Here is a 27,925-nt window from a genome sequence, read left to right on the forward strand (position 1 = left end):
AACCTGGCAACATGACAAGACGTTTTTTCCCGGATGCCTACGGTGAATTGGTGATTGATCGATGAGACACCCACAGCTGTGCAAATGACTAGATGTACCTGTGTAGTACAAATAACAAATTAACAGATGGGGTAGTTTGTGCAGGAACAACATATTATCGTAACGAAATGCACCCAGTTTTGGAAATCCAGACAATGAATTTTGGCCTGGTGCTTTAATACCATATATAATTCCTTATTTACCATTAAAAGGCAAGGTGATTCTTTATTTACTATTTCATTATTTATTTATTATTATTTCTAATTTTCATTTATTTCTCACTACTTTCATCTATTCTATTTAAAAAAAACATATTTGCCATCGATAGCGACTGACAGTTAATCAAAGTTTAAAGCTATTTAGAGACCGAATCATACATAGAATATGATGTATTAGAGAGTTGTAAAAAATTTCTTTATGGTTTTATAGAGTTTTTAAACGCTAAATTTGAATCAATAAATTAGGAGATATGAATTTCTGAAATCATATTGCTTTCTAACATTTGTGACTACAGGTCACCTTGTTATTTTCCAATCTATTTATCTACAACAGTAAACACAACAAATATGCATATTAAAATTAGAATGATGAAAGTGGCGAGTAATGAATGAAAATTAGAAGCAGTGGCAAAAAAAAAAATCATTTTGTGAAGTCTCAAATAGGAAATCACCTTATCTTCTAATGGTAAATAGGAATTATCTCTTAATACTATCTTTGATCACAAATACTTATGTTTTGGACAAGATTTGATCAAAGTTTTCAAACTTTAACTATCAATACATTTTAAAATACTTGGTTTGGAAACATGAAAATTATATGGATAGATTTGGCTCGAAAAATACTTTCATAACTTATAAATTTATTGAATTTTATAAATATATTATCGTAGAAAACAATGATCAAAATATATATTGGAACGTGTGTGGTGTCCAAAATATTATGTATTTTTTATGAGTTATGAAAGTAATGATCAAAATATATATTGGAACCTGTGTGGAGTACAAAATTTCAGACGAGTTTGACCACATCCTATCTCTAGTTAAGCTTAATCTGTACACGTTTGTTTGTTCATTCACATCAATACATCACGTGCGGAAGTAGCATTCCGGATTGTGAGATGTCCCCTATTGAGAAGCCACTGCCACTACCCAAGAACCAGCCAAGAACTCCATCCAGCCCAGGGTCAGAGCGAAGACCAAACGCGGGACACCCCTGACATGTGGGTCCCACCCTACCGAGACCGCAGCCGCATCGCGTCTCTCTCGCTACGTGCGTGTCGAAGCCATTTGAACCGAGTTGTGGGACACTTCGCACTTGGACTCGAGTCCAGCCCAGTCTCGGACCACAAGCGCGCATGGCGGTAGGGCATGCCGCGGCGGCGATCGGCGGCGGGGACGGGGCGGGGGGTCAGGCGACATCGGAGGAGCCGCTGCCAGCGGAGGGGGTGCCGGCGGCGATCACCATGGAAGGGGATGAGGCGGAGGAGGAGGAGGAGGAGAAATGGCTGAATCATTACTCGTCGATGCAGAGTATACTGATCGTCGGCGACGGGGACTTCTCCTTCTCGCTGGCTCTGGCCACCGCGTTCGGCTCCGGCGCGAACCTGGTCGCAACGTCTCTCGACACCTATGGTTCGTTCGATCGCTTCCGCTTTCTCTTTCTCTTCCGGCGCGTAAAGGTGCTGCCTTTGCTACTACTCTACTACATATTAATGATATAAATGATTCCCTTCGTTTTTGGCCTTTTGCGCCTGGATATGGAAATTAATGGTACCCTGGATGGATGCATAGGAGAATGCCACCGGCTAATTTGACGATCCCAGAATGTGGTATCTTGTGTTGGTTGAAGAAGGATTTGTGGCATTTTGCTCCGTTGAGGTCGGGGTTACCTTGAAATGAGTGCCTTTACATTGTGGTGATGGAAGATCTATTGCAATTGCAACGTGATTCAGAAAGAGCTGGAAGTAATTTGATATATACATTGGATTTGTAGGGTGCCCTTGAATCTTATTTCGATGTATTTCTTGATTCTTGGAAATAGGCTTCTTGCTACTCTATTTGGCAAGATTTTACACAAGTTAACTGTAAGGAATAAAGTCCAATTTGCGTTATGTATTGTTTCTTGCTGCTAGAGATTGTATGTTAAGGAAATAACACACCCACTGAGCAAGCATTTTTGATATTTTCTAGTTTATCTGCCTTCTGCATTGCAGGTACCCAAACATTGTCAATTGGTGGTTAAGTACAATGTGTCTTTATTAGCTTTGTTGGTCGTATAGTTGAAATGGTCTAGGTTAGGTTACTCCGTTTTATCTTTCTGCTTTGTGACCCACTCGCCTGATCAGTTGTTTGGAGTAACCTATCTGTTGCTTTGTATTGTTTTTGCACCTTGCAGCACAATATATCTACTTTATTGGTTTTTTTTGCAACTTGTTTATGTCAAGGACAATACAAGGGCCGGTAAGGCCACAAAAGCAATTTCTTTAGGACCCCAATTGGAAAAGGAAACGGAAATAAACCAGTGGGAACATTAACATTCAGCCAAAATAAACACTATTTGAGGCTATCTAGTAAAATGTCCTGATTTAACTCCATGTAACACCACTGTTTGTCTGTTTCTTTAGGAAAATTGTGATCTTTCAAGTTCCTCAGTTTCCTATTTGCTTCATTCTAATTTTTGCACTGAGCTGATCTCTTACCTAAGCTCAAAGGAATAGTATGGTTTGTGTAATTTTGTGATCAGTGGTAGTTGTGCTGACCTATTTTGACTGCATTTCTTGTGGGCGATTCCTCTTTTACAGAGGTGCTGATGGGCAAGTACAGCAAAGCGGAGTCAAATATAATGGAGCTGAAAATACTGGAGGCCACGGTTTTGCATGGTGTTGACGTGAAAGGAATGAAATTTCACACTGACCTGAGGAACAGACGGTTCGATCGGATTGTCTTTAATTTTCCTCATGCTGGCTTCAGAGGACCTGAGGACCAGGTCCATATGATCAAGTATGTGCACCATTTTGTCTTGTTTTTTTTTTGTATTTAATGTTTATTAAATCCTGGATTAAGAAATTCTTGTTTTTCTTCACGTGTATTAGCTGTATCATAATTTGTCTTAGTGAATTCCTTGAATCTAGATTCGATATAGTATTCCCAAGGCTACATCTGTATGCAAAGAGGTTATTCTTTTTTGTTTAGAAAACCTATGCGCTGATGCAAATGGCATCGGATAGATTATCAATGAAATTGTTTCTTTTTTCAGTTTTTATTCTAGCAACCGCTGATACTCTTTATGCATACAGTAAGAGTAAGTAATATATTAGATGCTTTACCTAAAGAATTAGTTGCATCGATCTTATCTGTCCTCAATAGGACATTTTACTTCAGATCTTATGATGTAGAGAAAAAAGGTTCCCATGTGTCAACCTTTAATGCAAGAATAATAAGCCAAGAGCATATTGTTGGTTTCATGGACTTTTGTGTATATATCCTTTTTTGCAGCACTTTATAGTAGTTTTTTATTAGTTCTTTCTTTGTATGTACACTATACTAGAATTGTTATTGGAACGTGTTGAAGTTTTTCCGTATATATGAAACAAGATTGATAGTGTCGAGAAGGATTATTTTTTTATGACAATGGTAACAAAGTAGTTATCTGATTGTTACTTACTGCTTTTAGTCAAATTTAACAGGCTGCCTTCTTAGGACCTTTTGTTTCTTAGTAATCTTCTTTTTAACCATCTTCTCTGACCTTTAGTTTGCACAAGGAGCTGGTGAGGGGGTTTTTCCGCAATGCATGCAACCTACTTATGTCTTATGGTGAAATCCATGTTAGCCACAAGACAGGACATCCATATGATAGATGGGATCTTGAGCACTTAGCCTCGGAGTCTTCGCTTATTATGTTTGATAAAGTTGATTTCCAAAAGGCAGACTATCCTGGGTATAACCAAAAGAGAGGAGATGGTCGAAAGTGCGATCAACCTTTCAATCTTGGTACTTGTTGCACATTCAAGTTCCAAATTGGAGAGTTGAAGAAGCGGAAGAAACTGAATTGGAGCAGGGCTGGGTCAATCTCATCCATTGGAGGCAACGTCCATCTTGACAAATTGGCAACCGACACAAGGCCATTTCATCTGCCTTGGCTACATTTTTCTCCACCGTTCAACACAGCTCGCATGGCGGTGACTCTGCAGCCTCATGTAGTTGCTCAAAGGCAACAGCCAGGTTTTCTACTAAACTTCAATGGCACCGTGAGAGCTCTTTCGCTTCATCAACAAAGCACTGTCCTGCCAATGCTCAGCGTCCCAGGGCCATCGCTGAATGATTTACCTGCTCCAGTGGTCATCCCTCCACCAATGGGCAGAATCGCATGTCCCAATCTCCTTGCACCTCAGGAGCAGCCTTGGTATAAGCAGAGAACTATTACTGATCTGCCAGGAAGAGATATCTACTCTTACTTTGAATACCAAAGGTGTGTGCAGAGGGAGCAAGAAATGCAGAGGCAAGCGATGATGCCTGGAGCAAACGGCTTGAACTATTCTTCTGCCTTCTTGGAAGATCGCCGCAGGGAATCTGTTCAGAAGCAGGAGTGGTTGCGCAGGAAGATCGCATTGCGCAGTCGGCAGTGAAGGACCGTCGGGACTTCGGAGGTGTACGTGTATCTGCCAAGAAGATCGATCGAGCAGAGGAACTCGACCTCCCCAGATATGCTATGTTAGATATGACCAAGTGTTTTGTACACAGGTAGGGCTATTTTGTGTGGCAAACACTGACCACAGCAGCAAAACGAATACTGATTCCAGTACCTGTGAATGGGGCTGTTTTTAGGGACACAGATTAACTGTAGCTATCTCGCTTAATTGCTACGATTACAGTGGTAAACCTGAACCAATGTCTTGTCGTTCTACGGGGAGCGATGTTTCCTACGTTCTACCTGCAATCGTTCTTTTTGCTGCACAGTGCTTCTGTAATCATTTGTTTCTTCAAGTATTTAACGTCAATTGTGCAGTTTAAGTCCGGCGACTGATAGACATCTATAGCTGTGTAAATGACCACATGTACGAGTACAAGAATAGGCAGTGCGTACAGTGGTGGATTCAGAGCTAAAGCTAGGAGCTCTCCCTCCTCTCCCTCTTTTTGTCTCCTCATCCTCTTTTTTTCTTCTTTATCTTTTATAACCAAAAATTAAAGAGGGCTCCTGATGATCCGCCGCTAAGTGCGTACATCAACAATGTTACCACGGCTATGGAATGCGCTCAGTTTCGGGCTGCTAGTACATATTCTATCTCACTGCATCACGGGCAAGTACGTGGAACACGAGCATCCGTGAAAATTCGGAAACAAAATTTGCGACCCTGCTATTTTCAGTGCGAAAATTATAATGAGTTTTGCCACATCCTTATTTCTTTATCTTTATATTTATTAATTAAAGGCTCTTTTATTTATTAATTAAAGGCTCTTCTAGTAGTTCCACGTCGATCTTGGGATGAGACATGCTAAGAAAAAAAAGGTACTTTAAAAAATCCAAAAAAAAAAACATTCAACCCTTAGTTTAGCTAGTCCAAATTATACATATTGATCTACACATGATATCTTTGTATTCGACTAGATAAGGCTAGTGTTATCTGGATATAGATATAGGTGTTGGAATCCGGTTCGAATTCGAATATCCGATTTGGTAAAGAAAATTCCAATACGTGAAATACACATCAGAATCCAACATGAGTGTCAGAATTCAACTCAAATTCGATGTGTCTGATTCGATAAAAAAAAATTAAACACAAATGTATAAGTAACACTGGACAAGAGACTTGACCATCCATAACAAACAAGGAGTCTTCCTGTTCTTTGCATAGGATGGAGTACATCTCCTATAAAACAAAGGGTCGCACTAATTATCGGTCAACTAAAAATAGAATTGATTTTAGTCGGCGATTTGAGTCGTTCAAATACGATCCAACGCTCCACCCTCTTTCTTCTTCTTTCAGCCGACCTCATTCTCCACGAGACTGTCGTCACACCCCCACCTACCCCTTCCTCTTCTTGTCCCCGACGGCTTCCCTGCCACCGGATCCGCCTCCGCCGCTCTAACTAGTTGATTTTCAAACTCTCCTGCTGCCGTCATCCACTAGTCGTCCTCTACCACTCGCTGCCTCCGTTAGGCTAGCTGCCTCCCAAAACCCCCCTTTCTAAGCCTGAGAAATACAAACCGACTCTAACAACCCCTCTTTGAACCCGAAGGAGAGCTCGCCGTCAGGCAGTGCTCATCAACAGAAACCGTGCTAGATTTCAGTCGACTGCACAGTAGGAAAATCGAAAAACAAAATGCAATCTGACACATGCGATCAAGAAAGAATAACAGCAGGACCCTCTCGTGCGTGGAGCTAAAAGGGGATCGTGATGTGCCCGTCACCTACGGAACCAACTGGTTTCGTCGATTCCTAGAAGGACGTTTTGCTTCGTATAGATGTAGGTCTGTGTGTGTTTGTGTGTGATGTGTGGTGTGCGTGTGTTTGTTCGAACAGATGCTACATTTGTACCCAGTCGAGAGGTGTTAAAAAAAAAAAACGCGTGCCCCAGCTGCCAGGCCCCAGCCACCCGAGGCCGCATCCCGCACAAGGAGGCCGCGACCGTTCGCGTCTCGCGGTGTGTCGAAACGGTTTGAGCTTCGAACCCGAGTCCACAACACTTCGCCTCCATAGACGGCGACGCACACGAGCACGCGTGGCGGTGTGGGTGGCCTCGCCGGAGGCAGCGTGCTGTGGCATGCGATAGGCGGTGGCGCTGGGGGAGAGGCGCCGTTGGAGGTTTCTGGGTTGGAGAAGCCTCCAGCGGAAGGGGCGCCGGATATGGGGGTAGACGGGAAGGGGGCGGCGCCTGTGGAAGGGGTACCGGCGATCACCGCAGACAGGGAGGAGAAGGAGGAGGATTTGGAAGAAGAAGAAGAGTTGAAGTGGATGAAGCATTACTCCTCGATGCAAAGCATACTGCTCGTCGGTGACGGGGATTTCTCCTTCTCGCTGGCGCTGGCCACCGCGTTCGGCTCCGGCGCGAACCTCGTCGGGACGTCCCTCGACACCTACGGTTCGTTCGATTGATTCCCCTTCCTCTTGTATCGTGCCATCTTTGCTACTGCAGACTAGAAATGGATAGATGCATACGACAGTACCATTCTGCATTCTCTGATTCGGTGGTTCCAGGAGATTGTGGTATTGTTTAAAGAAGGATTTGACGCACTTCATTGAGGTCAAGGTTATCTTGAAAGGGACAAAAATTGGGGCCTTTACATTGTGGTGATAGAAGAGTTATTGCAGTTGCAACACAATGCGGAAAGAGCTTGAAGTTATTTGATATTCACATTGGATTTGTGGGATGCCCTTCAATCTTGTTTAGTGCATTATCGATTCCTTGAAATATGCTTATTGCTATTTGGCAAGATTTTACTCGAGTTAATTGTAAATAGGGAAAATCACAAATACAATAATACATCCCTACAAGTCACTTGAAGTTGCAAAATCCCCCCTACAAATAAAATAGTTATCTTTATCCCCTACAAGTCTAATCCCATAGCGAAATCCCTCCTCAGGGCTCTAACTTGATGCCATCTTAACATATTTGACATGATGTGACCTCGATTACTCCACATAAGCTGCCAGCGTGGAAAGTTAGGGATGAGGAAGGGTCTAATAGTGCACTAAAGTCCAATGAATCAGTGTGATTTCAATTTCCTCCACAAATCTGTCACAAACCTCCATATCTTAATCACTCAACATGTATAGAACAGGATACAAATTGCTCCCACATGTAGAGTACTCGATACAGGGATACAAATCTAGAAGAAACTAGAAGGTTCTAGAAGTAGAATCGGAGGGTTCTAGCATGAGCAGAGAGGGCCCAGGAAGGAGATAGAAGAGGAGCCGGGGAAGAAGACGCCGTGTGTTCTGATTTCTTCGATGCCCCTCATGGTTGTTGCCGCTTCCCTTTCGTAGTTGCTCTCCCTCGCGGACTGCCTGGGTCAAGAGCTAGCCCAATAGCTACACGATCCACCAAGCCCAGCCAGTCGAATAGCCTAGCAGCAGCCCGGTACATGACAAAATCAGACCAAAGGAGAAATTTAGTATCTATGCTATCTATGCTATCATCCTTCATGGAATGCTTGAGGTCACATCGCGGCAAATATGTTAACATGGCCTCAAGTGAGAACCTTGAGGGGGATTTTACAATAGGCTTAGACCTGTAGGGTGGTAAATCCAACTATATTACTTGCAGGGTGTATTTGCAACTCAAAGTGATTTGTAAGGGGTATTTGCAATTTTCCCTTCTAAAAAATAAAGTCCTATTTGCGTGATGTTCTGTTTATTACTGCTAGAGGTTGCATGTTACGGTAGAAACACATCCATTAAACAAGCACTCTTGCTATTTTCCTTTTTTTCACATGCTTTTTGCATTGTTAGAACATGAATATTGTAAATTGGTTTAGTACAATGTTTGTTTATGGGCCTTGTTGTATCATACTGTTTGCATTGTTTAGGTTACTCAGTTCGATCTTTTTCACATCATGATATGTTCTTCTGATTGCCTGTTTGGAGTAACCTCTCTGTTGGCTTCATATGGTTTTTACACCTAGCAGTTGCAGCACAATGTGTCCGCATTGCTATAGCTTCTAATTTATTTTTGTGTGTGTGTCAAGGATGATACGAGGGTAAAGCTACTAAAGCAATTTATTTAGAACCCATTGGAAAAAGAGAGAAATGGAATTAAACCCGTGAGAACATTAACATTCAGCAAACAAAAAAAATACTATATCCTTTTGTTATCTTTCAATAGTTTCTGAGTTCCGTATTTGCTTCATTCTAATTTTGGCTCTTGGTACCTGTATGCATTGAGCTGACATGCTTGCCCAAGCTCATAGGGATAGTATAGTTTGTGTGATTTCGTGATCATAATTAGTTGCTTATATTTTTTTTCTCTGCATTTCTTGTGGGCGATCCTCTTTTACAGAGGCTCTGAAGGGAAAGTACAGCAAAGCGGAGTCAAATATAATGGAGCTGAAGAGATTGGGGGCCACAGTTTTGCATGGCGTTGACGTGAACAGAATGAAATTTCACTCTGACCTGAAGAACAGACGGTTCGATCGGATTGTCTTTAATTTTCCTCATGCTGGCTTCAAAGGATCCGAGCACCAGGTGCATATGATCAAGTATGTGCACCATCTTGTTATGTTTTTGTAGTTAATGTTGGATTAAATCCATGGTAAAGAAGGTTATTATTGTTCTTCATGTCGATTTGTTGTATCATAATTTGTCTTAGTGACTTCGTTAAGTCCAGAGTTGATTTAGTGTTCCTAAGGCTACATCTGTATATGAAGGCTTCAGCACTTTATGGTAGCTTTTGTTACTTTCTTCTTTGTATTTACACTTTACTAATTTTTTTTGCTGTAACTTGTCAGTAGAAATTTTTCCATACATATGAAATGATAGGTTTGATGATAAGTTTTAACTTTTGTGTGAAAGTGGTCATAAAATAGTTAGCTGATGGTTTCTTATTGCATTTAGAGAACTCAGGAACCTTTTGAAAATTAACAGTCTAACTTTTTAGGGTCTTCTAATTCTTAGTTAGCTTATTAACCATCTGCGCTGACCTTTAGGTTGCACAAGGAACTTGTGATGGCCTTCTTCCGCAATGCACGCCACCTGCTTCGTTGTTACGGTGAAATCCATGTTAGCCACAAGACAGGACCGCCATACGACAGATGGGATCTTGAGCACTTAGCCTCCGAGTCTTCTCTTGTTATGATTGAGAAAGTTGATTTTCACAAAGAAGACTATCCTGATTACAACCAAAAGAGAGGAGATGGTGCAAAGTGTGATCAACCATTCAAGCTAGGTCCCTGTTGCACATTCAAGTTCGAAATTGGAGAATTGAAGAAGCGAAAGAAACTGAATGCAAACAGGGCTGGCTCAGTCTCATCCGTTGGAGGCAACGATGCCCATCCTGACAAATTGGCAACTTCACCTGTTAGCGCAGTTCGCATGCCGATAACTCTGCATCCTTACGTGGTTGCTCAAAGGCAACAGCCAGGTCTTCTACAAAACTTTGATATCATAGCGAGAGCTCCTTGTTTTCGTCAACAGGGCACCGTTCAGCCATTGCTTAGCATCCCAGGGCCGTCACTGAATGCTTTTCCCGCTCCAGGCTGGTATCAAGAGAGAGCAGACTACTCTTACTTTGCCCGGGAATACCAAAAGAGTCTGCAGAGGGAGTATGAACTGGACAGGCAGGTGATGCCCGGTGCAAACAGCTCGACTTATTCTTCCTTCTTGGAGCGTCGCCTCAGGGAGTCTGTTCAGAAGCAGGAATGGCTGCACAGGATGATTGCAATGTGCGGGAGGCAGTGATGATCGTTGGCTGCCAAAAGGAACGATCAAATAGGAGGAACTTGACCTTTCCAGATATGCTACGTTCGATGTGAAGTGTTTTGTGTACAGGTAGGGACATTATGCGTGGCAAACACTAACCACAGCAGCAAAAGAAATGCTGGTTTCGGTGAATACAGGTAGGGACGTAGGGTCGTTCTTTTTTGCTGTACAGTGCTTCTCTGGCTATTTAGTTCTTGAATGACGTCAATTGTGCATTTTTAAGCAGGAACATTGCCCTAGAAATCTTCATGTTTTATTTCATATTTGTACTAAGAACTATTTGGATCCAAAAATGCCTTTCCAAACCTGCCCCCAGACGTGACCGGTGTTGACCAACGCCTATACAGGCTCAGTTGGATCGTGTGGACCATGCACTGTTTAGTTAGTAGTGGAGACCTGACAACATGTCCGGCGATTGACTGAGACATGCATGACTAGATGTGTCAATACAAGAACAGTCAGTGTACATGAACACTGTTACCACGGTAATGGAATGCACGCAGTTTTTTACTGCTAGTACATATTCGTACCTCACTAAATCATGGATAAGTAACTGGAATACGAATATCCATAAAAACCAGAAAACAAAAGTTTTGACCTACTATTCTCAATGCAAAAAAAATTCAGATGAGTTTTTGCCACATCCTTATCTTTTTATCAACATAATTCGTATGCAAAAATGAGTCAAACAGTGAGGAATTTCGAAATATTTAGGAGCCAGGTCGGGATCCCAGTGCATCCCTGTTTCATAATCTGCTTCAACTTGTTCAGAATTAATGTAATAAAATAAGATTGAACATATTTTGATTTTTTGCACACTCGCCCTCCTTGCCATTTGAACATAAGTCAACTTCCTAGTTTAACAAGTTCACATGGAAAATATTGAACTAGGTTTTACAGATTGTTAAATAAGTTTTTTAAAATAGCGCAAGAGCTCATGTAATACGAGTGCATGCTTTCTCATTTTATGCACACGCGCGTGTACTCCTAATCGGCAGATACTAGCGCCAATTCTAGGATTTGAACCCACCAAAAAACGGTGTACACCAGCACCAATTCTAGCCCTTCAGCCTTGGTTCGCTGGATGCACACTCCATCTGGCCAACTTCCATTGAACAAGTATTTAAATTTGTTGAGTGCAAATAAAAGCTAAAAGAATATAAATTGAAATCACCTTTTTTAATAAAGAAAGCTTTATTTCATCGCGAAACAAATCAAATCCTCTTGAATTACTTTAGCATTCCTCTTGATTTATAGGGTTAGAAAAATGAAAAGGAAAAATAAAAAAAGTCAATTCGGAAGGCCTCCCTACGTCTACCTTACTCGTACTTCTAAGTTCTAACCATTAACCACTCCCACCATGATCGATCCTCAGACCGCAGTCTGCACAAAGAAAGCCGCGAGCTCTGAAGACAACACACACTTGGACTCACTCGGCTTCGCAGCTTAGCCTCCCTCGACGGCAATGCACACGAGCACACACGGCGATGGGGTAGCCTCGCCGGAGGTAGGGCTTAACACGGCGGTGATCGACGGCGGGGCAAGGTGTGAGGCGCCATTGGAGGTTGCTGGGATGGAGAGAAGCCGCCAGCGGGAGAGGAGGGGGTGAAGTGGGTGAAACATTACTCCTCTGCGCAGAGCATATTGATCGTCGGCGACGGGGACTTCTCCTTCTTGTTGGCGCTGGCCACCACGTTCGGCTCTGGCGCGAACCTCGTCGCGACGTCCCTCGACACCTATGGTTTGTCTACTTCCTCTTGCGGCGCATATGGTTCGTCCGATTGCTTCCTCTTTCTCTTGTAGCGCGCGCGCCATCTTTCACAATATGGACGGTACCTCCGTTTCTTTTTCTCTTTTCCCCCCTTGGCGTCTTGTATACGTGAATAAATAGAGCCGTGGAGAATGTGGTACTTGTGTTGTTTAGACTTTAGAGAAGGATTTGACACACTTCCTTGAGGTAAAAGTCTATATTAAAATTTAAGATATTACATCCATTCTTTGTACTTGTTGTTTAAGACATCGGCTCAGGGTCAATCATTTTTGGGTTAGTGGAACGTGGATCAGTGGGGAAGGGGTGTCGTCCACTCCTACTCCCTCCCCGCCATCGCTCACCTCGAGCTCGGCATCCACACATCTCGTAGGCTGTAAATCAAGTAATTCAAGTAAGATATATTCGTTCATCAAACGAAGTATACCAATGATTTGTTGAAGAAGTTTAACGTGAGCGATGTAAAACTATTGGTGACACCGATAGCTACCTCGATTGTGCTTGATCTGGATGAAAATAGCGAGGAGGTGGACCAACGGGAGTACAGTACCATGATTGACTCCCTCCTGTACCTCACGGTGATAAGATCCGACATCCACTTCGTCGTCTGCTTGTGTGCTCGCTTACAGGTTTCACTGATGACGTCTCATTGTTAAGCGATGAAACACATTCTGAGATATCTCAAGCACACTCTCGAGTATGGTCTTTGGTTTTCTGCACCCTCTTCGTTTTCTCTTTGTGACTTTTCAAATACGGATTTTGCTGAGTGTAGAATTGATAGAAAGAGTATCTCTGGTACTTGTCATTTCTTAGTACTTCTCTTATGTGTTGGTCTTCTCACAAACAGTCTAGCGTTGCGCAGTCTACTGCTGAAGCTAAATATGTAGCTGCTGCTAGCTGTTACTTATGGATTTTTTGGATGATTGCTACCTTGAGGGATTCTGTGTTAGACTTTAGGAGTGTGACACTTTTGTGTGACAATACCAGTGTCATAAGCTTAGTCAATAACCCAGTTCAACATTCCAGAATCAAACATATAGATATGAGATTTCACTTTCTGAGAGACCACAATGAGAAGGGAGGCATTGAGTTGAGCTATATAGATACTCAACAACAGCTAGCCGATATCTTTATCAAGCCTCTAGATGCAATAAGATTTACCTTTCTGAGATGAGAGCTTGGTGTTTGCCATCCCTATGATATTGTGTGAGGGGGAAATTGTCTTTGTACATACTCTATCTTACTTTTGTTGCATTTGCATTGCATAGTATTTTTGCAAAATAATCGTGTTAGCAAGCTTCACTTATATGTTCTTTGCACTTTCTTATACTAGTTGTGAATTTGTGCTAAGTGTAGTGGATATATAATAATTTGTGCAAACTTAGGCTTTATTGGAACATGACATAAAATCTGTTGAGCAAGCTCGTCTTTTCTAAGAATGAATTTGAAATATGAACATAATCTTTTATCACCCTTGAGTGTTTACTTTAACTTGATCAATGCTTAAATTAGGGCTAGTTCTGTGAAAAGCTTGTGCTAGGTCGCTTTGTTCAGTTCAGCGGATTGGGGGTCTTTGACCTTTGTCCATGTAAATGTTTAGCTCATGATTAACCCTTAGGAGAGCATGTGCTCTTTTATGTCGCAAAGGCACAACATTTTTTTGACTTTGTGAAAAATTACATATCTTGAATCCTATGTTGAGTTAATAAAATGAATGATCAAGTTTTGAGCTAAAATTGAATCTAATACAGTGACTTAAGGCTTCATATGGTTTGCCAAAGAAGTGAACCCATAGTTGCTTAAAACTCACTTGATGATAGTTAAATGATCAAATGAGAATGTTAACTTGTGCTTTTTAATGTGCTAAGAATGTTATTTTTTATGTTGTCAAACTAAGGCTTGGATTGATATGTGGGTATTTGTATAGCCCGTCGGGTTGAACTTGGTTGCCTAGTTTAAACCTGATATAGAACAAATTTCTCTAATCTTTGCACTGATCATGAAACTGTGGATGCTTTTGTGGTGACATCTTTTGGATAATTGAACAATATGATCAAAACTTGCTTCACTTCCGGTGCTTGTGACATGAACTCACTTTAAGACTTTATGCGTCTTTGAGTTATATTATTTATTCCTCCTAGTGCTTTGACATCTCTAGCCCTTGCAAGTATTTTGTGATCTATATGTGAAACTTTTAGGTTTGTATTTCATTTGCACATCATTTGTATAGTCTTGTATCCTTGATGTTTGCATTACTAAAGGGGGAGATAATACGTCTAAAGATATTATGCACAAATATTCAACGAAGGGGGAGAAAATTGTATTTATCTAGAAATGAAAGAAAAAAATAGAATATGTGCAATCATCAAGGAGGAGCATGTGTTCTTGGGTTTTTGAGTTTTTCTTGCTCTTTTAAGCTTTTTGGCACGTCTTTGTCTCTCTTAGGGCTTTTGCAATATTTATTATGCCAAGTGACATATTTTGTTCTTTATCAAGTTTTTGGCCACTTAGATGAGCTTATCTTAATTTCTTCAAAACAAAATTTTTGTACTTTGAGGGTTGTCAATGCACTCATGAAGGGGGCAATTGATAAACAAAGTTAAAATGTGCCTTGATTTACTTGTGATGAGTGAAAACATTGGTATTTATTTGCTTGATGATCTTCGGTTTTGCATGAGCTTTGATATGATTTAAATTGTTTTGGGATTTCATTTGAGCATATTGATTATAGACTAACTGGAATTAGAGTTGGAGATATGTGTTTACTTGTCTCATGGTGTGCAGGTGATGGATGCAACTTGACGTCGACGGCAGGATGATCGGGGCAAAGCGGAGTGCTTGGTGCCGGACGATCAAGGAGGCCGAGCGGAGTCAAGGGTAATTCTAGCTGAACACGTGGAGGTCAAGCAAAGCATGTAAGACGGATGAAGACGGTGTGTTGACAAAGTCAAGCGAAGGGGATGCCGATGCAAGTGATAAGGCGGCCCGAGAGATCGAGTGCGGGAGAGACTTACCGGCGGTCAGGATCGCATGACGGAGTACACGCGTCGACATCGAAGCGCTTGCTTAAGGTGTAAGCAAGGCGGCGAGTCACGCTTTGACAAGCGTGCAGGCGGTTTCGCGGTTTGAACTCAGAACCGTGGGAGAACTGGAGGAGTACATAGCATCATCGCGAAGCTAAGTCGTGAAGGCGCCGTGACCGTCCAATGAATGGAAGAGAAAATAGACCAAAATGCTTTCGATGGTAGGTAGAAATGTACTACAAGAGAGAGATATTTTGCGAAAAAGCTAGAATACTTAGGGGTCAAGTTTCTTAAGCCTATAAATAGAGGGGTAGGACTACGAGAGAGTTTGAACCAGCCACTTGAGCCCCCTTATGCCACCCATTTGAGAGCTTAGAGCTAGGATTTTAGAGGAGAGAAAGATGAATGCTTAGCCTATGTAATAGATGAGAGTTTTGAGAGATAAATCTTTGTAATCCATCTAAAATAGGGCTAACCTCTTTGAGTAATGAAGTTCATATTTTTGCATATACTTGAATTCCCCTCCTTCTAGTTTCCCTCTATTGGTTCCCTTGTAAGTTTTTCGGTTTCCGGTTTTGATTTTCGTTTTGGTTTTTTGGTTGAAATGTTAGCACCTTGTGAGGTCATTCTTCTTGTTGCTAGAGTCATAAAATTCGCATACACACGCTTATGTGATGGAGTCTTGAATTCCTTTGTCTCTAAACAATTAATTTGGAGAGTTTCGTTGCTCCGTGTTCATCTTTTCATGTTTCTTTGCAAGTTATGATCTTTCGAGTACTAAGACACATGGATTGATATTAAATAGAATCTATGGTTCATATACCATCCGTAGAGTCGTGTTGTATCAATTTTCTCTCGTTAAAACTTCTCTCTATTTTTGCTTCCGCTTGAGTTTTGAGGTGTATATGATCCAAATAGAAGAAGACCATCGATTTCATAAAAAATTTGTTGAGGCGCCTATTCACCCTCCTTTAGTCGCTAATCTCGTTACTACGATCAACTTGCACATTGTAGTAATAGAAGAGTTATTGCAGTTGCAAGTTGCAACATTGACAAAAAGAGCCTGAAGTTATTTGATGTTTACATTTAATTTGTGGGAAGTCCTTCAATCATGTTTAGTGTTTGGGACCCTTAGTGTATTATTAATTTCTTGAAATAGGCTTCTTCCTATTTGGCAAGATTTTACTCAAGTTAATTGTAAAGAAGAAAGTCCTATTTGCATGATGTTTTGTTTCTTACTGCAAGAGATTGTATCATACGGAAGAAACACACCATTGAGCAAGCACTCTTGATATTTTCTCTGTTTTTTCCTCTGCATTTGCATCGTTTTTTTAGAATAAGCATAAGATTTATTTGTGCGCAATTCATTAAGATAGATTTTTTGCATTGTTGAACTTGAATATTGTAAATTGGTTGAGTACAATGTGTGTTTTTGAACCTTGATGTATCGTCCTTTTTTGCATTGTTCAGATTACTCAGTTCAATCTTTTTCACATCATGAATAACTTCTCTATTGCTCTCATTGTTCTTTACACCTTGCAGCACAATGTTTCTACTACTTTACTTCAATATGGTTTTAACAATTTTTTCTGTGTCAACGACGATACAAGAGTAATACCGCTAAAGCAATTTCTGTAAGATCCATTGGGAAAAGAAACAGAAATGAACCAGTGAGAACATTAACATTCAGCTTGAAATAAAACACTATATCTATTTGGCATCTTTCAATAGTTTCTGAGTTCCCTATTTAATTTTGGCCCTTGGCTCCTGTTTGTATTGAGGTGGCATGCTTACCTAAGCTCACAGGGATAGTATGCTTTGAGTGACGTTGTAATCATTATTAGTTATACTTATCTATTTTCTCTGCATTTCTTGTGGACAATCCTCTTTTACAGAGGCTCTGAAGGGCAAGTACAGCAAAGCGGAGTCAAATATAATGGGGCTGAAGAGATTGGGGGCTACAAATTTTCATGGCGTTGACATGAAAACAATGAAATTTCACACTGACCTGAAGAACAGACGGTTCAATCGGATTGTCTTTAACTTTCCTCATGCTACCTTCAACGGACCAGAGAACCAATGCGCAGAAGCAAGTGACGTTTCTTGCTTCAACGGACAAAAGCAAGTGCATGTGATCAAGTATGTGCTCCAGCATATTGTTATGTTTCTTAATTTGTACTTGATGTTTGGTCAAATCCTTGAATAAGAAGGTTATTGTTGTTCTTCATGTGGATTGGTTGCATGATAATTTGTTTTATTGGGATCCTTATGTCCAGAGTTGATGTATAAACCAATGCGCAGAAGCAAGTGACGTTTGATAGAATCTCAATTAAATTGTTTCCTCTTTCACTTTTCATTCTAGCAACCATCGATCACTGCTAAACTTGTTTTTCGAAATGAACTAGAGCTCTTACTTACAATATATAAGAGCTTGCAGAGATCTCATCTGTATTCCATAGTCCACAGGCAAGCACATTTTGCTTAGATATTATGATACAGCCAAAAGTTAAAAAACGATCATATCTTCCTCAAGCAAAAAGAAAAGGAAAAAGAAAAAGAAAAAGGAAAAAACCCAATCACATGTGGAAACCTTTAATTCACACTCTACAAAAAAAAAAATTGTAACTTGTCAGTAGAAGTTTTTCCATACATACGAAATGATAGGTTTAACTGTAACTTTAACATTTGTATGAAAGTGGCCATAAAATAGTCAGCTGATGGTTTCTTATTCCATTTAAACAAACACATGGACCTTTTGAAAATTAACAGTCTACCTTTTTAGGGTTTTCTGTTTCTTAGTTAACATATTAACCATCTGTTCTGACCTTCAGTTTGCACAAGGAGCTGGTGAGGGTTTTTTTCCGCAATGCATGCCACCTACTTATGCCTTATGGTGAAATCCATGTTAGCCACAAGACAAGACATCCATACGACAGATGGAATCTTGAGCACTTAGCCTCCGAATCTTCTCTTGTTATGATTGAGAAAGTTGGTTTTCACACAGAAGACTATCCCGGTTACAACCAAAAGAGAGGGGATGGTGCAAGGTGTGATAAGTCATTCAACCTAGATCCTTGTTGCACAGTCAAGCTCCAAAGTTCAGAACCAGGAGTTGCTGCACAGGATTATCTGCTGAAAGGATCGATCAAATAGTAGAACTTAACCTCTCGTGAACGGGCAAGGAGCCCAGTGGTTAAGCTTCAAGTGGGAGCCCGACCGGCGGGAATTCGAGACTCCCGTCCCGCACCAAGCCCCTGCCCTCCGATGAAGGGCGTGCAGTTAGGGCAGCACTTGTAAAAAAAAAAACCTCTCCAGATTTGCGACGTTAGATATGACCAAGTGTTTTGTGTACAGGTAGGGCCATTTTGTGTGGCAAACACTGGCCACAGCAGCAAAAGGAATGCTGGTTCCACTATCTGTGTAAAGAAGTAACCCTGGACAGCCGAGTCTGTTCTTGCAATGGGGCTGCCTTTAAGGAGACAGATTAACTATAGCTATCTTGGTTCGTTGCTAGCTAGTACAGTGGTAATCCTGAACCAAGGTTTCGTTGTTCTATGCAGGCAACTGTTTCTACTTTCTTCTTGCAACCTTTCATATTCTGGTATAGTACTTCTGTAGCCATTTGTTGATTGAAATAACCTCGATTGTGCATTTGAAGTAGGGTTGCATCGGCCTGCTGGTTCTAAGACTTTTGTCATCAATTAGTGCCTTCTTCGTAAGAAAATTACTTCCACTTATTCCAAATATAACTTCATCTAGCCCTCTTTGCTCTATCCATCAACAACTTCAAAGCACATTTACACACCATTTTTCCTATATTGCACCTATGTAAATACAACCTAATCCATTGGGTAAACATTCCACCTACTTAATTATGACGAACGTTTGGCGAACAAAAAACAAACTGGTTCAGTTCAGTAAAGTGCTTCTCACATCGACAAAATAACTGTAAGTCTTGGACATTATTACATGCGCATCACTTTGTCTTACATAATTATCTCACACAGTGGCTGAATGTACCATCAAACATAAATAACAGAAATGGGAATGTTGTGATGAAAAAGCTTGAGATAGTTCTCTTTAAACAAAACCTGAGATAGCAACACTGAAATATCTGCCCCGTGCACAATTACACACCGCTTGTTCAAAGAAACAGTGAAGATTATAGAACACAATATATTGTTTGACGTTGCTCTGCAGAGAGGGACATCTCACACTGATGACAGTAACTGCAATCCATGCGTGAAAGCATGATCCGTGTCAAAGTCAATCTGCTGGGAAGGAAGTATATTCGACTTAGATAACTGTGCGAAATTGTTCAACAAGAAAGGTGATAAATAAACTGCAGTGGTATTATTCAGAAAACATTGCAGCAGTTGAACCTTTGAATTATGAATGAGATAGAGAAAGTTAATTAGTTGCGCAGAAAACAAATATAATCATGATGCAGTATCTAGTTCAAAGCCTATGGAGTAATATGAAAGTCTGAATCATTTTAGGGGAAAAGAAACACCAAAGGCCATGCCTTCATTGATCGATGTAAAACTGATAACTGTTGAATGTCAGTGGTTGGTGGACAATCTACACATGTAACATTTTGAGTTTTAGCATTTAGATTTTAGCAATATTCACTCATTTTAACTTTTTTCTAATATATTATTTTGGCTAAGTATTCCAAAGAGCACTAAATTAATTTCTAAATTAATCCCTGCAATAAATTGATTATATGCATTTTTGGTTTAATTTTTTTTATAGTTCTTTGAGTGGACATTTGAATTTGAATGTCTCTCAAATTCAAATGTATTTCTTAGATTCAATTCAGCTAAAATCCAAATAAATTCAAATCCTTTGAATTCAAACCTCTCCCAAAAATCAGGGCTATCAAATCCAAATCCTAATTCAACTAAACTTATTTTAATTAATACCAAACCCAAACCCAAATCCATTTCCATTTCCAAATTGAAATATTTCTATTTGAATTTATCCCAATCATTTCCAATTCCTTTCTATTCTTCTCGGGCCGCCCCCTTCCCATTTCTCTTCTGCGCAGCCTAGCTCCGCGGCCCAGCCTCCCTCTCCCCTCCACCACACGTGTGGGTCGCGACGCGCTTCCCTGGCCCACTCCCTGTGCACGCCAGCATGCGAGCGCCAATGCAACACTGCCGTTCTGCCCGCGCTCCTCTCCCACCGCCATGTGGGACCCACCGTCTAGTTTGCATTTTCTCAACACAACACATGCATTTTTTTGAACCACTTGCAGGCGAGCGTAAAGATGCTGTGGGGATAACTGATTAAGGGCCAGTTTGTATTTTCTGTGACGTGTTATGTTACGTGGTGGAATCTGGATAATTAGGGAGCCCTTACTAATTCCATCATTATTTTACTGTTGTAGCTCCACAAAATATAACATCCAAATTTAGAAATAATTAAGTGGTTTTTAAAAGCCACCTAATGCCAAATAAAGCCTAACAACAGCCATTCATCGAAAAAAGCCTAACAACACTCTCAAAGACATGAAAAGTTTTTAACCTATTGGTTGAGAAGGTTTCACTTGCCTTTTATTGTCCAGTAGATATTCGGGATATTATCTAGCTTTGCCCTTTGTAAATTCCTTACAAAATCAGAATGCATATCAATAAAATATGCCTGTTTGAGGGATGTAAGACAATCGACACCGATAGGGACATCCCGTAGCTCACGGAGGTCCTGGATGAGAAGACATTCAAGGTTGATCAAAGCTCCCTCATGTATGAATATTTGATTGACATGTGGCAAATTCTCCAAGATAATACTCTTCAGGTTTCGGGACCAATCAGCACTGAAGTGTAGTTTTTGTCCAGTGTATGCCTTTGAAAGCCATAACTCAGTTAAGCCTGACAATTCAGAGAGTCGTGATAACTGATTATCAGTGAGCTGACAGTAATATAGACGTATTTGAAGAAGAGCATTTCCGTGATTTAAGAAAAATGGAGATTCCAAAGTTCCTTCTGAAAATCTTCCCCACAATAAAAACTTTTGAAGAGGATTTGGAAATGTCAAATTGTCCAGCTGGAGCAATTCATCTTCGTCGCATGCTCTTATTTGTAATAGTGAGAGCTGGTGCATCTTTGATAAAGAGTCGCACAATTGTGCGCAGTGGCTACTCCTTACATCCGTAATGACAAGGGACCTCAGCTGGGATAAATTTCCGAGTTTTGCAACAAAGACATCACTTGCTTTAATGGAACCCAAAGTTCGCAATTCATTCAAATTCCAAACGCTCTTAAACGGCTCCACAGATTCCCAACTAATGAAATTGCTGTATGTTACATCAAGCAATCGTGAAGCATAAAGGTACCGCAGCTTCGTCAGTTTTGAAAACCCTCGCGGGAAACTCAGCAATTGTGCATTTTCAAGACTCAATGTTTGTAAATTTCTAAGCTTTGTAATAGATTTAGGGAGTTCCTTCACGTTTGTGTCATCAAGGCACAAAAGCCTAAGGTTGAACAGCTCGCCAACAGACTTGGGAATAGCCTCAATAGGCAACCCAGACAAGTCTAACACCGCAAGGTACTTAGATTGTGAGGGACTAGAAGAATACCACGAAGATAATGCCATGCTGGTGTCAAACGCTATGATAGTGCGAAGCCTGGAGGGATCTATGATTGATGGGATGCCCTTGCTGCATTGGAGCACCGACACACGACGAGAATCCAATCCCGCCTGTATCACCCCATGATTGTCATCATAAGTTGTACTGAAACTCTCTTTTGTAGATTGGAAAATGGCTAGTTCACGCACAAGATCATGCATTCGGAGACATTTAATCCTATCAAAAATGTTCCTCTGTACAACCTGAAGCATGCTCCGTCTGACAAGTTCTCCCAGATAACCTTCAGCGATGTCTTCTAAGCTGCATGCTCCTTTTTGTTCAATAAATCCTTCAGCGATCCACAATCTAATCAATCTCTTTCTATGTATCAGATAGTCTTCTGGGAACATAGCACAATACAGGAAACAGTTCTTCAAATAGTCTGGTAGGTATTTATAGCTTAGATTTAGGATTTTCTCCACATGATTCAGGTTCTCATTGCTGTGTAGCTCCCAAATAAGTTGATTATAAAAAAGATTCCACTCATTGACAACCTTCGTTTTTAGCGACAATATGCTCCCTATCGCCACGAGGGCTAATGGCAAACCATCACATTTCTCCACTATGTCTTTACCACACTGATGTAGATCTGGGGGGCAGATATGATTTTTAATTTTCGGAAATGCCTTCCTGCAAAAAAGGAGCCATGCATCAGAGTCATTTAGAGGTTCTACTTTGATCTTACAACCATCCTCAGCCACTGAAGCTACTTCCTCCATTCTTGTCGTGATTATTACTCTGCTTCCGAGGCCATTATCGACAAGAACCTCTCTAATTTTAAAAAGAACTTCAGCCGTCCAGACATCATCCAATATGATCAAGTACCGTCTTTTCTCTAGAATTTTCGTCAACTCCACTCTTAATTCTGTGGTGTTCATCATTTCATAATCAAATTCTTTCTTTTCTTTTCCGAGGAGATCTCTGAGCATCTTTTTCCAAATGTCATCCAGCTTATATGAGTGAGAGACAGAAACCCATGTACGGCAATCAAAGTTGGATACTTCATTTTTGTACACATTATTGACAAGAGTGCTTTTTCCAATGCCACCCATACCCCAGACAGCAATGATCCGCAGCGACCGATCTTTAAAATGCAATGAATCAATCAAGGTTTGCCTATTTTTACCAGTTCCTACAAGCTCCTCATCATTGATTGCGTAATCATGTCCGGGAAGATACAGTCCTTGTTCAGTTTCATAGCATGCTACAGGAATATCAGTCCCGCCGTCTAAGGGTCTGGTCCAACGGTCTCTACTTTCAGATAGTTGTTTAAGCTCTTGATTTATTCTTTTAACTTCAGTGGCAATTTCATCTAGTGAAAACAAAGACCGAGGTTTCTTGACAATTTTCTTGGTGTAATCCCACCATGATTCTTTCCGATTGTGTTTGCCAACCACATAGATAAACTGATCCACAATGTCTTCCATATCATATGCCAATCTTCGGACTTGCCCTATCCAAGTTTCTATAACTTCACCTTTCCCACCCTTCCTGCCGATTCCCTTAAGAAACGCATGAATAAGCTCGAGTTCATTCTTAATCAGTCTCATGTCATTTGGAAGTGCTGCTACCAACTCAGATTTCTTTGCAAGCAAGGGTCCAGCAAACTTTAGGGTCTCCCCTGCCACAGCAATGCCAATCTTTTTTACGACAAGAAGAACAGCAATCTCCGCCATTTCTCTTTGTACTGTTGACTTCAATATTTCAGAAGAATATTGTAGCAAAAGTCAATGTTCAATCATAAGTACCGATTGCATCCTTTGTACTTCAAATCTACAGAAACAAAAGAAATCTTTTACCGAACAGATAGTAATACAAGATGTAACGCAAAGTAGATCTAGTCCTTTTGAAACCAAATCTGCTAAAACCATTTGAAATACCTTAAGGTTTGCTGAAGATTGTTAAGATCCGCGCATATTCTTGTAGTAGATGCGGTTGTTAGATTACATGCACTTGTTGGAGAAGGAAGATGGATGAATGATAAAACCGAAGGATAAATCAGTGGATAGACCGAATCTGTCATATGGATTTCAGGAGGAAAAGAAAAGAGGAGGTATAAGTTACAAAACATATGTGATGTTTATCATACAAAACATCTGTGATGTTTATCAAATTGGGCAAACAATGAAGTAAGAAATAGTACCAGTTTCTTCCCTTGGAACAGAGCAACAGATTCAGTTTTCCAGAAATTCCTTTCTGTCTGAATCTGAACGAACCATGGGACTCAAAAGCATCACATGTTTGATTGCTGCATAAATAGGGGGCATTATTTCTCTGATACATGAAAAATAGAAGAAGAAGAAGAAGAAGGGCAGTGAAAGGAGGATGAAGAGGAGTTGAGTAATGCACCTTTGAACGTCTCGTCAAAATTGCTTCATCATCCAACCAGTTTCTGCCCTGATGAGCTAAAGATGGGAGGGTCGCCCAGTTGTGCAGAAGGGTGTATAGAAAGAGCAAGAATGCAAGATGGGCAAAACAAGCGAAGACTTGACTCGTACTGGCTTTACCCCGATGATCTATAATAATCGTCCAACCACTCCAAGCTACTGTCCTCGACGACGACGGGCTACCGATCGCGCACTACGGTGTGCAGCGTGACTCCGTCGTCTTCCTCAGCCTCCGCCTCAGCGCTGACGCCACCGCCCCACAGTATGTACATGTTGCTCTGACGAAATTACCATGCATTTCGGGTTGACATGTTTGACCGACATGCAGGTGGAAAACAATATCCCGTGGTGATCGATATTAATGTGTTTCATATTGGCATGGAATATCTCGTTCTTAATCAAATAAGTAGCACTCTGTCTACCATAATAAATAATATTAATATCATGTGGAATATCAAGTTTATAAGATAGACTTTGTAATCAAATAGTTTTCTTGATATTTTCAGTAGCTAAAATATATTCTGCTTCAGTAGTAAAAAGAGTAGTAATAGGTTGAAAAAAAGCTTTTCAACTGACAGCTGAGCCACATAAACAGAAAATATATCTAAAATAGACTTTCATCTATTAAGATCACTATATAATCGAAATCAACAAACCTAATAACATTACTTGTCTTCAAATTATTTTTATCAGGTATCAAGCAAAAATTAGAAATACCTTTCAAATAACGAAGAATCCACTTAATAGTATTCCAATGTTTCTTTACAGGATTAAGTATAAATCTGCTAACTACACTAAATACATGAGCTAAATCTAATCTAGTGCAAATCATAGCATAAATGAGATTTCGAACTACACCGACATAATACATAATATTTTGGACAAGATGTTGTCTCCAATGTATAGCTTTGACTAATATCTTCTATTAGGGTAGCTTGATAAAATATAATAAATTTACGATATTATGAAAGTATTTTTAAAGAAAAATATTACATATATGATTATAATATTTTCAAACTAAATATTTAAAAACTATTGTTAGTTAAAGTTTTTGTAGTTTAACCGAATTTTGTCCAAAACGTCATGTTTTTATGATAGGAGGGAGTATGTTTTTTATGTGTTTATTATGAAACGTAAAAAAGATATTATTGTGTTGCACATGACAATCCATCGGCAGTCAATAATCTGACTGCAAGAATAGAGGGCATAGCACTCATCTTTACAAACCACTGTGGCACAAATATGTTGGCCGATGACGGTCAAACCAAACATGATTCAGTTCTATATTAAGCAGTCTTTCAATGTTTATAATGTCATTCTTTAAAATACCTCGAGGTGTCTTGAAAAGATTTGATTATATACGGTCGAGCTTCTTCTGGCAAAGTAATAACCATAAAAAGAAATACAAACTTTCTAGATGGGATATCCTCTGCTAGCCCCGTGATCAAAATAGATTATGCATTACTATCTTACAATAAAAAACATTTACCTCCTTAGTAAGTGAATTTTTAAATTACTAAATGAGAATGAGGTTTGACAACGATTACTAAGTGTCACGTCCCAAAGTATTAATTACGTAATTAAGCATGCATGATCATCATCATATGTAATTATACGTATTTGTTTATCGAGTTGAGTCGAAATATGTTTCAAGTACTTTAGAGATGATTTAGAGCACTTTGGAGAAGCCACAAATACTTAGAAAAAGGTGGAGAGTGAAGATAATGGAACACGTAGAAAAATTCAGCAAAAACTGTCCTCACGGTCTGACCAGGCTTAGCCGCGGTCTGACCGCCAGAGCGCATAGGCTCAACTCTCTCTCTCTCTCTCTCTCTCTCTCTCTCTCTCTCTCTCTCTCTCTCTCTCTCTCTCTCTCTCTCTCTTCCCCATTCCACCTTAGAGAGAGAAGCAGAGCTCCACCTCGATGTCCATGATGACCATAGATCGACAGTGGGAATCTCTCCAAGCTTCCGGAAGACTTCCCCAAGCTCCTCCCCTCTTCTCCCTCGCCAGAGGCACGCTCATCTAACCTCAAGCCTGCACGTCAACCCTGAGCCCGATCTCCAAATAGGAGCTTCTCCGGAGTGGATTGATCCGCTAGGAAGCTACCGTACACTAAGGTAAGGCATCCCCTACCGTTTCCCCTGTTGTTTTCAAGCTTGATTCGACCCTCATGTCGTTTAGACCCAAGTTCAACCTAGCCTAGATCCAATCCATAGGGTATTTGGAGTTTAGCTCGGTGAATGTTATCCAAATCACTTTAGAAGCACTCTACTAGTCCCATATAGCAGTTTGGTGCCCTTCATCGGTGAAAGTTTTGCCGGAGTCCTCGTGGGCAACTTCGCAAAGGCACTACCGGGAAGGTCTGGCGGGCCGGTCTGACCGCCAATTAGGGCTGAAGAATTCGAGTTGAAAATCCTATACATGGGTCAAACCGCAAGTTCAATGTCGGTTTGACCGCCAGCCTCTGAAAGCTAGATGGACTTAGGTTAGCTTATCCGGGGTTTCGAACTTCAAAACCCTAATCTTTCAGTGATCTTTTGCAAATGTTTTCGAACCTCGGCTCTCTACTATTACTTGAGCACGCATCTTATGCACACTTTTCTGTTGTTGTTTATTTATGCATTGCATCCGTGATTCTTTTAGAGTGTGTCGAGCCGCCGATCCAAGCGAGTGAAGGCAACGCCAACCTCCTGGAGTTTTGCTAGTATTGTGCGGGAAGTACCAGGCAAACCCCAGATCAACGAGACAAGCATTTAAGCATATTACATCATTTGATTGAATTGTGGAGTCTAAGTTGATAAGTTGTGCTTTATGTAAGTTTGCATGTATAGTGAGTCATTGCCGAGCGTCTATGGGTAGAACCTATGTTGATGCATTACCTCTATCTTGAGTTGTTGATTATCTATATCCTTATAGCCTTTATAACATTGTCGATGTCTAACTTAAGAGTCGTTCAAAATGCTTAACAATGCACAGGTCCTCAGTAGAAGTCGAGCAATGATTCATTCGTTGTTCGCGAGTTTATAGCTTACTTATTGTTCACAAATATTGATTATGATATTGATGGTTAGATGAGTGGTGAGGTTGAGGCGAGATGTGGGCGGTGCTAGGGGTGTCTTCTGCCCCGGAGGAGTTCCTTGGGGTAGTTCAAGAGAGGAGTCCGAGTACCATAGACCGCTTGCATTGTTTAAGTACCGTCCGTCGGTGCAATTAGCTCTAGCACTTTCCGTCAATCCTAGGAAGCGGATACACATTCTTCACCGTGACTGCATTCAGCGGACGGTAATCAACACACATCCGGAGAGTGTCGTCCTTCTTCTTCACGAATAGAGCCGAGCATCCCCAAGGTGAGGAACTAGGACGAATGAAACCCTTCGCCAGCAGCTCCTGGATCTGCTTCTTCAGCTCAACTAGCTCAACTGGCGACATCTTGTACATCTTCTTCGAAACCGGGGCCGCACCGGGCACGAGATCAATAGAGAACTCCACTGCCCTACCAGGCGGCATTCCAGGCAACTCATCCGGAAAGACATCCGGAAATTCCCACACCACAGGAATGGTCTCCATAATCCTGGTGGGGACAGCCTTTACGGCGAACAGGCAGGATTTGACATCCTTTAGCTTTAACTGGACCCGAGTACCTGACAGACCATTGAGGGT

At 40.8% G+C, this 27,925-nt stretch overlaps 3 protein-coding genes and 1 pseudogene across 3 annotated transcripts in view; 3 read left to right on the forward strand and 1 right to left on the reverse strand.

Moving 5' to 3' along the window:
• The first annotated feature begins 1,393 nt into the window (after positions 1-1,393).
• Positions 1,394-4,663, forward strand: LOC133897003 (uncharacterized). The gene is made up of 3 exons (XM_062337606.1): positions 1,394-1,670; positions 2,840-3,038; positions 3,790-4,663. Exons 1-3 carry the CDS (start codon positions 1,394-1,396, stop codon positions 4,661-4,663), a joined length of 1,350 nt encoding a protein of 449 aa, XP_062193590.1.
• A 1,710-nt stretch (positions 4,664-6,373) lies between these two features.
• LOC133897004 (uncharacterized) lies at positions 6,374-10,432 on the forward strand (annotated as a pseudogene).
• Positions 10,433-11,918: 1,486 nt separating this feature from the next.
• LOC133897005 (heavy metal-associated isoprenylated plant protein 41-like) lies at positions 11,919-18,543 on the forward strand. The gene is made up of 5 exons (XM_062337607.1): positions 11,919-11,960; positions 12,038-12,194; positions 17,140-17,325; positions 17,371-17,383; positions 18,076-18,543. The coding sequence occupies exons 1-5, from the start codon at positions 11,919-11,921 to the stop codon at positions 18,395-18,397; spliced, it is 720 nt and encodes a 239-aa protein (XP_062193591.1). The 3' UTR covers positions 18,398-18,543.
• Positions 18,544-19,191: 648 nt separating this feature from the next.
• Positions 19,192-27,925, reverse strand: part of LOC133897006 (disease resistance protein RPM1-like) — a 72,102-nt gene continuing 63,368 nt past the window's right edge. The window contains exon 6 of the mRNA XM_062337608.1: positions 19,192-19,515. Coding sequence (XP_062193592.1) covers positions 19,511-19,515 — 5 coding nt within the window. The 3' untranslated portion in view covers positions 19,192-19,510. The remainder of the gene's footprint in view (positions 19,516-27,925) is intronic.

Source organism: Phragmites australis, chromosome 17 (genome assembly GCF_958298935.1).
Source record: "Phragmites australis chromosome 17, lpPhrAust1.1, whole genome shotgun sequence".
In the NCBI taxonomy this organism is placed as follows: domain Eukaryota; kingdom Viridiplantae; phylum Streptophyta; class Magnoliopsida; order Poales; family Poaceae; genus Phragmites; species Phragmites australis.